This window comes from Cavia porcellus, unplaced genomic scaffold (assembly GCF_034190915.1).
Source record: "Cavia porcellus strain 051 isolate PalLab524CR breed Dunkin Hartley unplaced genomic scaffold, mCavPor4.1 scaffold_33, whole genome shotgun sequence".
Classification (NCBI taxonomy): Eukaryota; Metazoa; Chordata; class Mammalia; order Rodentia; family Caviidae; genus Cavia; species Cavia porcellus.
The window spans coordinates 6,319,036-6,336,486 of NW_026947516.1; the positions used below are offsets into that span (position 1 = coordinate 6,319,036).

Genomic DNA, 17,451 nt, shown 5'->3' on the forward strand with positions numbered 1-17,451 from the left:
AGTGTTTTCTGAATTAAGTGGTAGTAAATTTGTGGTAATTCAATAATGGAACGATGGCTTTTCTTCCAAGTTTTACCTGTAAGGTTTTGCAATTGAGGCACAATTTTATTTCAGTCAATTTATGTTATTTTTAAATTCTATCTATCTATCTGTGCATTTTCTCTATCCTATCTCTCTATCATCCTATTTTTCTGTCTATCTACCTTATATCATCTATCTATCCATTGGATCTATCTATCATTGCCATGACTTGTGTCAGTGGCCCCCAAGCCTCATGCAATTATGCATTTGTTATTGGTTAATTGTCTAGCACTTAAGACTGGTGGTGTGAGTGCTACACCTGCCTCTGGGCAAAGCCAGGATATGATGTAAGGGAGGAAAGAAGGTGTGTGTGCCTCTCTCTTGCTGGTTTCCGCTTTGCTATTTGCAGCTGCCATGAACCATGGCCCTGCCGTGCCAACCTGCCTTGGAGCCAACTAAGTCTAAACTAAAACCTCCAAAAACTATATTAAAAAAAACCAAAAAAAAAAAAAACAAAAAAAAAAACCTTTCCTTCCCCAACTTTGGGCCTCAGGTATTTTTTCTCAGCGATGAGTAAAAAGTAACTGAGACAGTTATCTATCTATCTGTCAATCATCTATCCATTCTATCTCTATCCACCCTGTCTGTCTACATATCCATCTGATCTGTTATCTATCAATCTATCTACCATATATCCATTCTATCTCTCTATCCATCCTATCAGTCTATCCTCTATGCATTCCATCCATCCTATCTATCTATCTATCTATCCATCTTCTCTCTCTCTCTCATATCTCCATCCATCCAGCCAGCCATCCAGCCATCCATCCATTTGACTGAGGACTAAACCTAAGGCCTTTACATCTCCAGCCATCCCTTTTGAAATTTTTTGAAACAAGGTCTTGAGACAGCCATCAATTTTCCCCAATGTCGGCTCAAACTTGAGATTCTCCTACCTCAGCGTCCAAGAGTGCTAGACTACAGGTGTGTACAACCACCCTTGGCTTACATTTGACTAATCATTAACAATCAACTTGATGTAGCATCTAAAACTCCAATTCAAGCCTTGGAATCACTCACTTTTTAGCTAATGTTTCCAGGCTTCTTCCTTTTGTTAATACAAAGACACAAAATGTTTCCCTTGTATTTAACTATAGTAACATATTATCACTTTGGCATATATTAAATTTAGAATGTCAGAGGGATTATTATGTCTCTAAGATAAAAATACTCTTTGAGCTTCACATCTCCTTATGGTATCATATATAAAAATCTGGAGTTCTTTCAAGCCTTTGTTTTAAAATGTTAAAATGCACCTAAGCATTCCCACCTTCAGTCTACCATACACCTCAAGCTTTTTGGAGGAAAGAACCTGGTGATACCCTGGGGTCAATGCATGCCGTCATCGCTGTGACTGTTGGCTGATGTCCTGTTTCCACTGGCATTTCCATTCCCATCCACATAACAATTAAGAAGAGAAGATTAATGAGATAACTGTCATTTTGTAAAAGAGGTAGAGCTCCCCCTCCTTTTTCTGGCCCTACCCAAAGATTGCAATCATGGTAAAGATGTGTGTATTAGACTTACATGCCTCTATCATGGTGCAAGATGCCCTATTTAATAGCCTAGGTTCAATGAGGCATCTGTGCGAGGAGAGAGTAGATTGCCACATCATTTCATCTGGGAGGAGGTGTGGACAGCACTTGGGCACAATATGACCAGCTGTTCCCAGCTGTTACCAGGTGATGGAGAGCCATCTTTGGTCACCACTGAGAGGCCCTTGGCAACATGCTGGCAGTTGTACCAGGGTGTCACTAGGTACTGCCCATAACGAGCCCTACTCATGAGTATGCAGGAGCACTGGGTTGCATGACATTCACCTTACACCTTGTTTCTGTCTACCAGTGCTGCCCCATTTATTTGAACCACTGACCTAATGTGAAGTCTGTGGAAGATTGAAAACTTCACGGTCAACTTAAACACCACCTGAACTGAATTAGCACGTGCTGAGTGTGGATGGCCCACCTGAGGATTGTTGCCAGCATAAGAGGAGACCTGGAGAGGAAGAGTTGTTGTTGTTGGGTGCTGTTGGTTCTCCTGCTGCTGTGGGTTCTCCTGGAGGAACTTATTGAGCTTCTCCCCTGATATGAACTTGGTTGTTCTCATCATCAGAGGAGCTCGGGACCTTGATGTTGCTGAGGGTGGCTGTGGTTCACTTTGGCGGTGCTCTGGTCCTTATGTTGAGCATCACTTCCTGGCTCTGTAGGGGAAGATGTGTGCTGTTCGATCTCCAGGAGAAGCTCGTCATGTTGGCTTCCTGATATCAGCTCAGCTGTTCTCATTTTCAAAGAAGCTCGGGACCTCCCTGTCATTGAAGGTGGCTGTGGTACTTTCCAAGAGTATTGGTCCTTATTTTGAGCATTACTTATTGGTTGCAGTGCAGAACCCTTAGCCCACTGGCACAGATCCTTCATTCCTCTGGCACACACTTTCTGGCTTCCACCACTGGCTTCCACTGGGCCTTCTCAGTGCAGATCTGTGAAACAGACTTGCATGAGTCACTGTCATGGGCTCTAGGCCTCCAGCTGCACTCATGCAGGATATTACCATGGGATCCAGGCCCTCAGCTGGATCTTTAGTATGTGGACAGATTTCCTGTACTTCCTTTGTATGTGACTCCTTGGGTGACTATACTATAAAAATACTATAAATTCTGTGCCCTGTGTTATCTTGTTCTCACAAATCCTTGGCTACAACTGTATTAAATAAACAGAAATCCCCTCTTGGGTATCTTTGAACTTAAAGCATGAGAGTTCTTATCCAGGTTGTGGTCCAATGATAGGAGACGGTTAGACCCCATCTTTTGCATAGTCTTGGGTATATAGAGGGTAACATAGATAAAAGCTCAAACCCACTCAGGACTGATATGTGTGCACAGAGGATTCGGAAGCAGATGTTCATCCCTACATTGCTGGGATCAGTCCCATCTAGATAGGAAGGGAGAAAGTGGGGTACCACCACACTCCGGAAAAGCCAAGACCACAGTATACAAAAGGTATCTGGATAATTTCAGGGAAGGCTGACACTTTTATCTGGCTGAGCAGGCATATTCCAGGTGACAGTGGATTTAGAAACATATGCTTAGGGTGGGACCACCATTATGGTGACACTCATCTTCCATAGAGGCAAGAAGAGGGTTAGAGTGGAACTGAGGATTAAGGACGATTTTTATTGTGCTTATTGCTGTGTTGGGGATAGAACCCAGGGCTTTGTGCAAGCCAGGCCAGTACTTGATCGCTGAGGTACACCTCCAGGTCCTATGATGGTGATCTTATCAGGTGTTTTCTGTAAAGCAAAAAGATAGGGCTGGCTTGGGGACCAAGGCTGCATGGATCATCTTAGCCATTCTATAGCAAATCAAAGAAGAGCCAAGCACAGACCTGCTTTTGCTCTCTGAGCGGTGAATATTTTATGAGCCTCTATTCCTGTTTAGTTCGACCACAGGAAAAAACCAGGAGCATCCCCTGCCTGCAGCTCTTATCTTGGGCGAGATTGAAAAGCTGTTCTAGACCCTTTTTCCTGAGGAAAAATAAGCATTTGATGACTGGTCCTCCATGCTCCTCGTGCTTTTTTAGTATCATATCTCTGTGGAGTCTCAAGGGCTTGTCATATTTGCTAATGCTTGATGAATTCTGGGATCATTCAGAATGTTACCAAGCAAGATGCCCTTCGGAACTCAACTAGTGCATAGATAGCGTAGGTGCACATTGCTGTATAAAGATCCAGGTTCTTCACCAGATTCATTTGTAGGCAGATCTATATTGATAATAAATTCTGTGTGTGGTTGACTGTAAGAGCTGATATCATGAAGATACATTCAACCTAGACCTAGACCTTGTGGAAATGGGCAGGAGACTGGGGATGAGGGTAGACAGGAAGGAAGAAAGAGCAAGGGAAGGCAAAAGTGATTCAGATGCAACCTGTGAATGTACCAGTTCCTTAGGACAAATGTATTGTATATCACAAACACACTAAAAAAAAGAAACTAAAAGAAAATCAAAAGGCTTAGACAACTCTGATATGTTGCCAATACTATGTTACAATTATAAAACTAATACAGGTTCTATGGGGTCACAGGTAATGTATTTAATTTGTATTTTATAGTACATGAAGAATTAAAGTGATTTGCTAGAAAATATTTAATGCATCTGTTTCAGAAGGGCCCTTCAAATTGTACTTCACGTGTTTTGTACATATTTATACTCATGTTTTAGTTTGTTGTTCTTTCTCAGCCATTGAATCCAGCCTCATGCTGGACACCGAGCCAGACCCTAACTGTATAATTTTTTTCACTACTGTCTTTGAGCTGAGATACAAAGGAAAGTTCTGTGAATGTGGGTCCATGTGCAAGGTCATAATCTAAAATCATAATGCATGGGCCTTATTCTTTTGGGAAATTTACGATTCAGTGTCATTTTGCTGGAGGCTGAGAAAAGACATGCATCACTTTTGTAAAAGATCCAATGGAATTTTTCACAGTACAAAACGTGAAACTTAGAATTAAACAAATTGTTTTTTTTTTCTCTTTTCCAACAGCCTCTGTTCCCCAAGAAGAACTATGAGTGCTTGACCAGCTGTGAGTTCCTCAAGTACATCCTCCTGGTGAAGCAAGGAGATTGCCCGGCCCCCGAGAAGGCTAGTGGCTTTGCAGCTGCCTGTGTGGAAAGCTGTGAAGTGGACCAGGAGTGCTCAGGGGTGAAGAAGTGCTGCTCTAACGGCTGCGGACACACTTGCCAGGTGCCCAAGACTCTGTACAAAGGTAAGAACAGCGCAGAGGCTATGAAAGACCTTTCATAGTGCTAGGTATATATACCTAGTGCTAGGTATAAATATTAATTAAAGCACTCATGAATCTTAGAAATTAGCCACAATAAGCTCAAGGCGGGGAGAATTAGACATAAATGTTTACACATATATGTAGAATAGTAGAAATCTGTGCACTTCATTTTGTATATAGTTTTTTGCCTAGAAGAATTAGTCAATTAAGCTATGCTGGGTACATTAGAATAAAAAAATTCAAATCTCTGCAAATAGCCTGGAGTTGAGGCTCACACTTGAAAAATGCACAGTGGATGTACTTGTAGTATGGCTTTTCTGGTGGCAAAATCCAAGGGCAGGAGTGTCATTGTGCAGATCTTAAATATTTTGATTAGTGTGTTGAGGTTCTAAACAGAGGGATTTCTTTCCCTCTTCCAAAAGATAAGGACTCAAGCGACCCCACATTGCTTCAAATATAATAGTTTACATTCAAAAGCAAATTGTGGCGCACTTAACTTCTTAAGTTTAAGAGCTTTTTCTTGACAGCTAAGTTCCCTCATGCCAACTGGTTCTGTTATACCAACCTACCAAGTTATACTCTGACACAGAATATTTTGTTAACTTTTTGGCCTAATGTGAACAGTGAAATGGAATTTTATCAGTAAGCATTTTTTGTTACAGGTGAAAAAAGAGAACTAGCTATGTCTTTTTTCCCTCACTCACTGTCTTAATAATTATATGCCCAATTATGTTATTTATATTTGCTGTTAATTTTTAAAATAAAATATGCATATACTAACAGTGAACAGTGTCCACTAACACTACTAATTTTCAGTTATGTCTGGCTCTTTTTAAAAGTCTCTTACACTCATAATAATGGCACTTATACCAGAAATACTATAGCTGCCCTATCTCCGTTTAACTCTGATTCTGAAATAAGCTCCTCTGAAATTGATATAATCCAGGCAATTTTCTTTTTTATAAACTGTTACCTAGGGTTATTGGGAACTCAATGTAAGTATCATGTCCTAAATTAAAACTAGTTACCATTTTTCCTGTACCAAGCAATATTTCTTTAATGGATTGAAAGTGCTTTCACATTTGTAAATTTTATCAAATTATTTTTGTAAAATCTAAAATCATTGAATTTCTAAAATGTCAGCTATTATGAAAACTTTCATATTATTAGAGTTCACATGCTATTTATTATTAGATTTTACTATAAAAATAGGATGTCTTTAGAATTTAAGCTTATTTGTAAATCTTGTAATGTTTTAAATGTGGGGCATTTTGAAAAGAAATATAAATTAAAATATTCAGCTTTTATAAGAAGTATTGAGGGTTCTTATGAATTTCAAATATGTCTGTTTCACCAATAACAGGACTCTTCTGCGAAAGGCGAAAATAAATGCTTAATTATGTAGAAACTTACACTTCAAACTATGATTAAGATGGACTTTTTTAAAAATCCTGAAATTACTTTTCTTTGCCGGGGATCAAACTCACAACCTTGAATTTGCCAAGCAGACACTTACGCCACTGAGCTAAATCCCTGCCCCCAGATGTTACTTCTCTAAAAAGACCTAACAAAGTACCTCTTAACTTTGATTTTTGTGGGGAGCAGGAAGTTATAGAGGACTAATAGTACTGCTAGAGCCTTTGCATGGTAGCAGGTTGAGGCCAGTCTGTTGTTATTTGAACACTCACACACACACACACACACACACACACACACACACACACGCACACACGCACATGCACACATGCACACACAGTGTGATCAAAATATATGGTGGGTATTTACATAAAAAAATTTATTACAATGAGAGGCATTTCCAGGAAGCCCCCTCAAAATTGTTCTGCTCACTTCAAATACACTGTATTGTTTTTGCCGCTTTCTGAAGCAATCCTGGAAGGGTCCTCTACTGAGTTTCTTTACAGCTGTGATCAAAAGCATCACACATGCTGCTGCTCAGTGATGCCCCATGGCAAAGCAGGCTGGCAAAAACACGGCACAGTGGTGACGGTCTCTCTTCGGCCCCTTCTTCAATGGGTCTGGCCCTGAGCAGCTTCTGACTGTTCCTCTACGGCAAAACGACTGTGAAAAGTCCACACGGTGGATGGACTCAGGACATGGAGGGAGCCACAGCAATGTTAGGAAAGATGCAGAGAGGACTTCCCGAGCTGCTTCAGAAAGTACCAAGAATGATGGGATGATTGTGATTGAAACACTGGATGTTATTTTGAAAGGGATCCATGGCAATGTGACTTTTACTGTAACATTTCCCATTTAAACATTCATTGTAGTTTTTGATCATAACACACACACACACATATGTGCACATAGACATACAGTTAGACATTTTCTGTCCGTTGCTCAAGTAGCCCTTCAGGGAAGGCTGCTCTGGTCTCCACGCATTCCCATCAGCAAATAAATTAGGGTGCATGACAGAGGGAGGTCAGGTAGGACCACTCACCGTTCCAAGACTCTCAGCTAACCACTTGAGATGCTATTGACATTGTCCCCCGCTAGGCCAGCCAGTGGCTTTCTCACTCTCAGAAAGGAGCCTCCTGCCAGTAGCCAGGGCTCAGGGAGCACTTCAGGGCTGATCCTGCCCCAGGCTCCTCTAGGAGGCAAGCAGGGCCCAGGCATTGAACGCACAGATCCGCCTTGGCCACCTCAGGCTGCTGGGTGTCTGTGTCTTCCCCCACAACAGCCTTCTTGTCGTCCTCAAACTGGATGAAGCAGGCCTCCCTGCTTCTTGCTTCTTCCTCTTGGTCTAGGCAATCCTTTTCCTGCACAGGTGGGATCTGTGGTTGGATGAGATAACCCACCCTGCACTCAATCTGCAGTTGTGAAGCTGAGTATTTGACTGATGGTAGGAGAAATGAACCCTACACCTGTTCCCTCTGGGCAAGCTCTCCTGTCGGTTTTGTTCAAACTGTATCCAGGGAGTGGAAGAGGATGGTGTACCAGAGCTGTCACTGGGCCTCCCTGTATTCTTACAGAAGAGGTCAACCGAAAGTGAGGCCATTAGCCAATTATTTCCAATATGGGGAATGCAACCAAGCCCTTCACTAAGCTACATTCCCAGCCATTCTAGGATTTTTTGATGAATAAAATCAGTAGTTTATCAGCACTTAGAGCTAATGAATAGCATAGCATTTCTCCATTAGATTTATTGTCAATTCCTTTGCAGACTTGAAGCACCTTAAGTTAACTCTACAGTGGACATTATGGAGGATCGGACTTTATTGCACAAATATTGAGTAAATTGCAGCCTTCCCATCAGCTTGTCGTTTATTGGTTATTGAAATTATTAAAGCGCCATCACATAGCTGGTTGGTGTCTGCAAGTCCTGAGGAACATTTGCTTAATTTTCCCCTTGTTTAAGTTTGAGAGGAGCTGATGCCACCCGCATCTACTGCTACTAATACGTTGGAATAGAATAAACATTTGTTTATTGCGTCTGGTTTGCAGTGTCCCATAAAGGGCCTTGGGGGACAAAGCTGTCTATAAAACCATCTGTCACCCTGCCTGCTCTTGCATTACTGAGCTAATTATGCATACTGCACTTATTTAAATATGCAAATTATTTTCTTAATATCTGAAAAATTGAAACCCCTACAATGTCTTTCACGCCATCATTTATGAGTTTGGTTTTAAAAAAATTTTTTAGTTATAGAAGCATATGCTTTCTGTTTGATTTGCTGTGTTTGTGGAAAGAAAGATAGGCACACATTTTATAGCTTCAAAAGTTTATATACTGAAAAGTTGGGTTTTTGTGAATAATTAATTTGAGCCACAAAATTTTCCATTATTTCCAAGTATTGAATTTGGATTATTCTGGAAGAACTACCCTTAACTGATGGCTCCATGTAAGCCACCTTTACTAAACTTGTAATATGGTTTGAAACAGGCAACCAGGAGCTATTCTTCTATTTTCAATTAAAATGATGAGCAAAGCAATGAATGTCATACAGAACTAGCATGCGGGAACTAATGTTATGAAAAGGAAACTTTAACATAGTTGTGGAAAGTTTCAAAAGCTTGTCTCCTATAGTTTAGACCACAAATGGTTGCTTTGGGCTTCGTTTTATCTTCCTTCCTGTGTGAAGCTGAGTTTATGGTAGCTTAGGTTTCTCTCCAGAAGAAGAAATGTTTAATTATTTTGCTGGCAAATCCCACTGGCTTTTCTGGCTTCATACCATGGCAATCGGTTGAGGAGGAGAAAAGTTGGTTGAGAAGGAGAAAAGTTGAAGATTTGAACAAAGACTCAGACTAATTAGTACTTTTCTGCTGTGCATATTTTTCCTTTGTGATAGACAAATCAAGGATTAATCATATAGCATTTTTCCTGCAAAATCTTGACCATTGAATTCAATTACTATTTTCCACCAATATCTCACTGTTTGAAATTTAAAGTTCACGCCTTTGGAGATGGGCTAGTATTTCTCACAAATGAATTTTTAGTGTTCTGAATCTGGTAGTTCAATGCCATGACATGGTATGCATACAAATTCCAATAAAATAAATTCCAGTGCTATCTTTATAAGCAAGTACATAGTGGTCAATTATTGAATTGCTAGAACATTACATTCTACTACATTTTCACATCATTCAGAATCACAACAGAAACATCTTTGCTCTTACAATAAAATCTGGATATGCATATGGACCTGTTGATTATCTATCTACCACTACTCATTTTTCTCCCAGTCTACTTTCAACATTTTTCAAACCACTGGATTTCTATTTTTGTTTTTTCTTTACTCCATCAAAATACATTTTGCATTGTAAAGAAAAAATAACATGCCTCTTTCGTCTCCTCTTATGGAGGCACATATGATAACATTTAAAAATTCTTCGACAGAATAGTTTAGCTTTCACATGACTAATTTGTTCAAAACTCATTTTCAGAAGAAATAGTCTAATCACTTGCATAAGAGAAACCACAGAGAGAAGAGACCCGGTTACACATCTGGTTCTGTGATCTGGAGGCGGGTTCAGTCTTCAGGACCTGAGCTGGCAAGTGGGGGCTGGAGGTCTTGGGGGCCAGAGTCCCATCTGCATGCAATTACCACGAAGCCCTGGAGTTCCTTCCAATCAAGGGAGCCCACGAGCCCTAATGCAAAGCAGATGGACCATTTCTTAACAAGTGAATTGCAGGAGGGTCCACTGGCATAGCTAAAGAGAGGTGTAAATGAAGAAATTTGGACGACATTGTCCTTCTGACCCGTGAAGGTCATTGGTGATTGCATGGTATTCCAGATTAACACCTTGTAGTTAGAGACACTGATGCTTGCATTTGCTTCTGGTGATTTCAGGTTAGTTGAGCATCTCGAGTGTCCATAGGAGCGTGGTCATTCTAGAGGATTAGACATTGGACAGCCAAGGAGACAGGCGGGTTTGGAAGTCTCAGAAACTACTTTCTAGGCGTTTGCAGAATTAATTAATCATCTCCTAGACCATGCACAGAGAAATCAAGTGAATCATGAAATATTCTCATAATGCGTCCTAAACTCAGTAGAATTGTCTAGCACCTGCCTGGCTATCTTGAATATAAAAATCACCTATCGGGGCTGGGGATTTAGCTCAGCGGCATAAGCGCCTGCCTTGCAAGCAGACAGTCGTGAGTTCGATCCCTGGTACCGATAAAAATGAAAAAGACAAAAAAAAGTGTTAAAAAAATCACCTATCATGGTTGTTTTGATCCAATTTTGCTATTTGACTTTATTCTTCACATGAGAAAGAGGTAATCATGAATTAAAACTGGTCATCAATTAGCTTCAGGATTTCCATCCTATCTGGACTTTTTTTTTTTTTAAATATGGGAAAAACCTGTGGCCATTGTAACAAAACTATCTTATACTGAATTTTTTTTATGATACAAAGGATTGAACCCAGGGCCTTAGCACTGAGCTCCATCCCTAGCCCCCTTTAATTCTTTATTTTGAGGCAATCTCAAGCTTGTCATCTCAGCCTTCTGTCTTCCAAGAGCAGAGATTACAGGCATGTGTCCTGTGCAGTACAGGGTTACATTATAAACTTTTGCATTGCATTTGCATGTGTATGTGTGTGTGTGTATGTGTGTGTGTGTGTGTCTGTGTGTATGTGTGTGTACTGCAAATCGAACCCTGCATCTTTGCATTGAACTACCTTCTCAGTCCTGCTCTTATTTGAATTCATCATTTGTTTTCTATTTTGAGACAGAAGCTCACTAAGTCATCCAGTTGTACTTGCTGGGCTCCAACCTGCTATCATCCTGCTTTAGCCTCCCAGACCACTGGAATTATAGGCATCCACCACCACAGCTAGCAATCTCTTGGTATTTAAAAAGTGAAAGTGATGGAGAGAGATATTTGATGCACTGGGAAGGCAGTGCTGAATTCCTGTGATAAGTTTCTCCCATCCCTAAACCACCTTTGAGCTGCGAGGAGCTGTGGTTGATGCAAAGGTTTGAGTAGGTATTTCAGTACCCTCCTATTTCCCCTGCCTCATTCCTGAGTAGAGAAAAATTAGAGGAAGCTGTTCCTCCAGCCAACATTTGCTTTATATTTGCAATTGCAGAGAGTTCTCCTGGGGACATTGTGATGGCCCAGGACAGAGACATGGCTCTCGACCTCTGCACTGTCATTTGTGGGGGAAGACAGATGTCCTAAATGAGCATTTTGCAGCAAGGAGCAGTTAAATGTGCATACTGACAGTAACAGGCTCAGCCTTCAAAAAGGGCGCAAGAATGGGACCTTTATTTCCATTGGGAAATTTTAGGAGAAGTGTTACAGGGGGGCTGCATTTGGTCCAAGCCTGAAAGTATTTAAGTGTCTGTAGCCAGAAAATAGACTTGAAAGATATTTCAGAGTTTAAGAGATGGAGCAGGCTATGGTCATAAGAATGACCTGGCTGTGTAATTTTCTAGGGAAGCTGGGTTTAAATACAGGCTCTGCGGCAAAAGTGTAAGAAACACCCTCTGATAAGCTAAAAGATAAATGGGAGGTGATCATAGAGATGGGGAGACAGAGAGAAGTTCACCTTCATTTTAGGGAAATTAAGATGCAAGTAGAGGGCCGGGGAGCATGGAGGAGAGTCTACCTTATAATTTAGAAAATAATCACGGTATGCCATGACGAGCGAATTAATTAGCAGAGAGACCAAGAAAGGGATGCGCTTGAAGACTGTTGTGAAAGTCAGGGCAATTGAGGAATGAAGGAAAGGAAGGTCAGTGGTCACCATGGAGAGGGACAATTTCCCCATCCCTGGAATCGTGCTATGCATGTGAACAGCTACATGGTGGTCAGTGCAAGAACAAATTAAAAAAAAATAATTCCACCCTAAGACACTGCATTGTCCTAATGATGCATATCACAGAGTGGGGAGAAGAAATTAAGATGGAACTTGTGCAGAGAAATTTAACAGTTGGGGGGAAATACTGGCTTTCACCCTAGTCAGGGACTGGGGATAGGACTGTGAATCGTTTGCTTAGCAGAGGTAATCTAGCCATGAAATGTAGCCTTCTTTCTAATTTACGAGTTTATAATACAAGCCTTTGCAAAAACCTCAAATAATGACTGAACAGGAACCGGGCCTGACTTAGTAAAAATCTGTGCCCACCAGGAGCTCAAGGCACATTATAAACCAGTTGTTGAAAGAATTTGCATATCTACCAAAAGTCACTTCTTTTCTCCACTTTTCTGAGTGGTTTTGCCTAATTTGAAATATAGAAAGAGGTAGAGAATGGAAAGAAGAACCTGAGATCGGGTCCTAGCTCCAGGCAACTTAACCAATAGTCTTCATTGATGACTCACCTGTTGCACAGAGTCACAGGACCCGGTGAGGCGAATTTATGGTAAATTAACCAGCCGTTTGTAGCCATAACCCAACTGCAATGCAAAATGGAAAACACCACAAGGATGGTAAATGTTTTCCCCAGAAAACACTTCTTTAAAAAGAAAAATCAGTGACCTTTGGTGCCTATATAAATCTGCATTTTAAATTACCCAACTACTCCACTAAACACTTGATGAGTTTTTAAACTTCTTCAGGACATGATTTCAGGTCAAAATGAAATGCAATGGAGCATCAGCCCCAGCTCCAGTGTGCATCATCAGATCTTGGCCACACTTTGTGTTTGCATACTTTTCAGAATTCTTTTTATACAGGAAGAATGGAAAAATAAGCAGAAGATTGTGAACTGGGCTTTTCAAGTGAGTTTTCAGTGCTTTGACAAATGCCTGGGCTTGGTCGAAACTGATGTTAATGATGAGCAGTGTTCTTAGTATTATAATGCCATTGGTTGTACCTAATTCACTGAGTTCTTTCTATATATCCTGTTGGTATTATAAATTTCTTTTCCCCCACTTAAAGTATATGCAGGTTTCCTGGTAGCTGAATAACTTTAAAACAATAGTTCTAAATACTAGGCCTTCCTGTAGGTATTTGAAAGGAACCAGAAAGAAGCCAGATGTGGTCATGTACCCCTGTAATCCCAGTATTCTGGGAGGCTGAGTCAGGAGGATGGATGGCATATTTGAGCCCACCATGGGCAACTTAACAGTTTAGAAAGAGGCTGTCTTTAAGTGCATAAAAAATAAAAAGAAGTTTTAGTTGGGGATATAGCTTAGTAAGAAGGTTCTTGGTTCAAAATCCTTTTAAAAAAGAAATCAAAATTATTAACTTCTTTAGAACGAGCCACCTGCAGGGGACTTTGGAGGCAAGATGCTCCTTCACGCCAAAAGCAAGCATTCTAAATTCATCATTTTTCAACTGCAATCCATTAAGTCAATAGGGGAACCCCTGAGCAGCCTATTAGGAATCCAAAAGGCCCCACACTTCAGAGAGCTCATGTGTGAGATCTGTCCACATGAGATTTAGCTTTGCCACTTTTGTTTTCTTTCTTTCCTGAAAGGGAAAATTTCCTTAGATGGCCAAGACAGCAAACCATGGGACCATGTTCTAATGACCTTAGAATGTAGTCATAGAAACAGAACATATTAGACATGGAGAAAGGACTCAAGCCTCTCTCTAAAGGCCATTCGTTGTGTGAAATCCCTGTTAACCTCAAATGAAGAACCTCTTAATGCTATTAACTCACTACCATGCACATGGAAGGGTGATGCTGGGAGAAAAAGCTGTGTTAGACACAGCGGGTGACACTGACCACCTATAAGGGGTAAGGAAAAGCAACAAGAAACAGGTCCAATTGTCTTAATTTGGGATAGACTGGACTTGGCACCAGGAGACTTCTACCATGAAATGTGATACATAAGGGCCACTCTTCTGGAAGCAAACATAACATCCACTATCAGCAGGTGGGATAGCTCTCCTCCGTGGATTTTCTCCTTTCCCTCTTCCTTCCATTGCTATCCCATGCAGGTTATTTTAACCAATGTAACATGGTCCTGTTTCAGGGGTCCCCTTGAAGCCCAGAAAAGAGTTACGGTTCACTGAGCTCAAATCTGGCCAGCTGGAGATTAAATGGTCCTCGAAGTTCAACATTTCCATTGAGCCCGTGATCTACGTGGTACAGAGAAGGTGGAACTATGGGATCCATCCCAGCGAAGACGACGCGACACACTGGCAGACAGTGGCCCAGGTAAGTCCTTCTAGGCCTCTTTTGTGTTTCCCCTTGGAAAAATGTCCAGCACAGGCTCAAGACACCCGCAGCCAACTCCTGGTGTCTCTGGCTTGCAAGTGGGGTTACGGAAATCAACCGCGTATGCCAACAGCCTCGTGCCTGTGGATTGCAGAGAGAGTGAGCCCTGTACAGGGACTTGATATACCCAGAAAGCGAGCTTTTGCTTTATCAGCTAAAGATACATGGAGAAAGGAGACAGTGCTATCATCAGACTGCTCATGTTTCTTTCTTTCTTTCCAAGCGCTGTGTTTTCCCTGCTAAACTCAAATCCAACAGGTTACCACTAGTTGATCTGTTATTGAATGCTTTCCCCGATTTCTTTCTATTTGTCCTGCACGATAGCCTTTTCTTGGTAGCCTGGTGCAAGATGCAAATCACAGAGCTCCTTAGTGAGAAGCAGCCAACAGCTCTTGAATCTGTGCTAAGTGCTTTCTTCTTTGTCTTAGTGCACTTAACAATGAATACGCTAGCAGCTAGCAGAGCGGAAACACTCCTAGGGTTTATCCTACAGCCATTGCTTTCCCATCTATCTTGATGAGAAAAGCCAAATATTTGCTTTCTTTTTAAGAGCTGCTAAATGGATTTCCAGCTGCAAAGAACAAAAAATTACAAAAATAAAAGTAAAAACAAAAGAAGAGTGGATATAAAAACAAAGAATAAATTATCAATGTGAATTTGCCTCATGCTTTTTAAGAACTAAGTGTCCTCTTGCACAATTGTGATGATAAACTTGAGGCTTTTTAGGTAATTGGATGCAACTAGGAACCCCATTCATCAGTGAAATAAATCAGATTTGCATGTGTAAACACCATGCTGTCTCCCCAGTGTAAGACACTGAAACAGTAAATAAGATACAGAAATTACAGTAAAAGGGAAAGAAACTGCTCAAAAGGAAATTATGCAGTTTGATTAATCTTGCAACCTGATCTGGTAACCTGAGCAACTATTTTGAAGATAATATGTAAAACAACAACCATTGTTAAATTCCTCTCATCTTGTTTTGAAATCCTTTATGGCTATCATTTTGTTGTTGCTGCCAATTTTGCTTTTGTTGTTATTGTTTTTTTTTTTTTTTTGACTGTTTGCTTCTTGACTTTTCTGGTTTTTTTCTCTTTAAAATAATAAAAAGAAAAAAATTGTGATGATAGGGAAAATTTTTTGCCTTAAATAATGTTTTCAACAAGGATAAGATTGCTCTTCTTTCTTGGTAAGTCTAAAATCATTGAAGACTATTTGGGTGTTTGGAAAAACGTTTTCCCTCAACAGTCAAATCTTGAAAGGTTTGGTGTTTAACTAAAATAAGACTCCAAAGTAACTAAGTTCAAAGTTTGATGTAAAAGAAACACCTGACGTTAGAAAACAACCTGAGACCTCATCAAATACATGTAGTAATTACAATTTATATCTTTTTCCTGAAAGAGAATACACTGCAATAAGATTCAAAACTAATCAGAACAGTGATTAAAGTTCCACTTGATTTACATACCCTATACCCATAAATAATAGTATAGATTCATGTATAAATTTTTAAAAATTATATGAAGACCTGAAAACAGACCACCTGATCATCTTTCTTCCCCTTCATTGGGAAAAAGAAAGCTCTTGAGTTATTATTGTAATTGTTATACTTATCTGGCCAGTTAATGCTAATGTAATTCTCCTTCTTTGTAAAATGCTGTGGTGGACATTATTCTAACTTCAAGCTTTTAAAACTCACCACTAAGACTCTAAATGCCAAAGTCAGCCCAAAACGTTTCCCCAAATTCAGCCAAATCGGGTGGCAGTGTTTCATCCACATTCCTACTCTTTGCTTTCAGAAATGTTTATCTCTTTGATCACAGAAATACTCCTAAACACTAGGATCCTTCCTGTAAGTAAAGCGAGGTGCAAGCAGGCTCCAGTTTCATGCTGTTCCCCGGTTTCACCCTGGGAGCCCCAGTGAGCTGAGGCATTCGGCAGAGGTGAGAGCTGGGGCAGTGGGTCCCTCGTCCTGCCTCCCCGAAAGCAGCTGTGAAGTGGCAAGATTGACAAAGCCATTGCATCCCTTGAACCTGTAGTAGCAGTGATAGAAACAACTACTGACCTCTCCCAGGGTAGTTTTGCCTTTGGATACCTCTGGACAAGGGTTTCTTGTTGTTCCTGGGTATCCGTGGGAGGCATAGTTCCAGGGCCCCTCAAGCCTGAGGATGGTGCTCTAGCATTTGCATATTACTCTGCACATCCTTCGGGACCCTTCACATCCTCTCTCGATGATTCCTGGTAGCTACCACTACATGAATGCTTCATAAAGACTTGTCCCACTATTTGGAAGAAAACTAGAGAAAATAAGATAGACAGTGAAGGTCTCCAGGGGACTTGCTTTGAAATCTGTGTTTCTTTAAATTGTTTCCTTATAAACTATTTTGTTCTGTTTAATCTTATCCTCTTTAAGATAAAAAAACAAGTGTGTAGGACTGATAACCATATTACTAAGTTCTTATTGGATCACTGAGCAGAACTGTTGGCAGGGTCATTGTTTGAATGTCACTTTGTATGTTTTAATTTTGTAACTCGAGGGGCTGGGGATTTAGCTCAGTGGCATAAGCACCTGCCTTGCAAGTAGGCAGTCGTGAGTTCGATCCCTGGTACCAATAAAAAAGGAAAAAGACAAAAAAAAAAAATGTAACTCGAGCAACTATTTCTAAGATGATGGTCTGTAACTTATCGACTGGTGATTTCTTACTGTTTATTTTTCTGAAATTCTGTATTGTTTCTACCTTTTATTTCTGTTTTTTTTTCTCTTTAAATAAAAAAAAAAAGACTTGTCCCATTGTGTTTTCTAAGGCTCATGACAAGGAAAAATATCCATACATGCTCAGTATGTATGCAATTCTTTTCCAAATGTTTTCCTTCCAAGGCTGGTTGAATCAGGGATGTGACATGGATGGATACAGAGGATGGAATTCGCTTAACATAAAGATATAATCAGAAAATAGCA

General features: G+C 40.5%; 1 protein-coding gene across 3 annotated transcripts in view; it reads left to right on the forward strand.

Moving 5' to 3' along the window:
• Anos1 (anosmin 1) overlaps positions 1-17,451 on the forward strand; it is a 212,665-nt gene that overhangs the window by 138,652 nt on the left and 56,562 nt on the right. For all 3 annotated transcript variants that reach the window (XM_063243026.1, XM_063243024.1, XM_063243025.1), the window contains exons 4-5: positions 4,618-4,840; positions 14,248-14,432. In XM_063243026.1, coding sequence (XP_063099096.1) covers positions 4,618-4,840; positions 14,248-14,432 — 408 coding nt within the window. The remainder of the gene's footprint in view (positions 1-4,617; positions 4,841-14,247; positions 14,433-17,451) is intronic.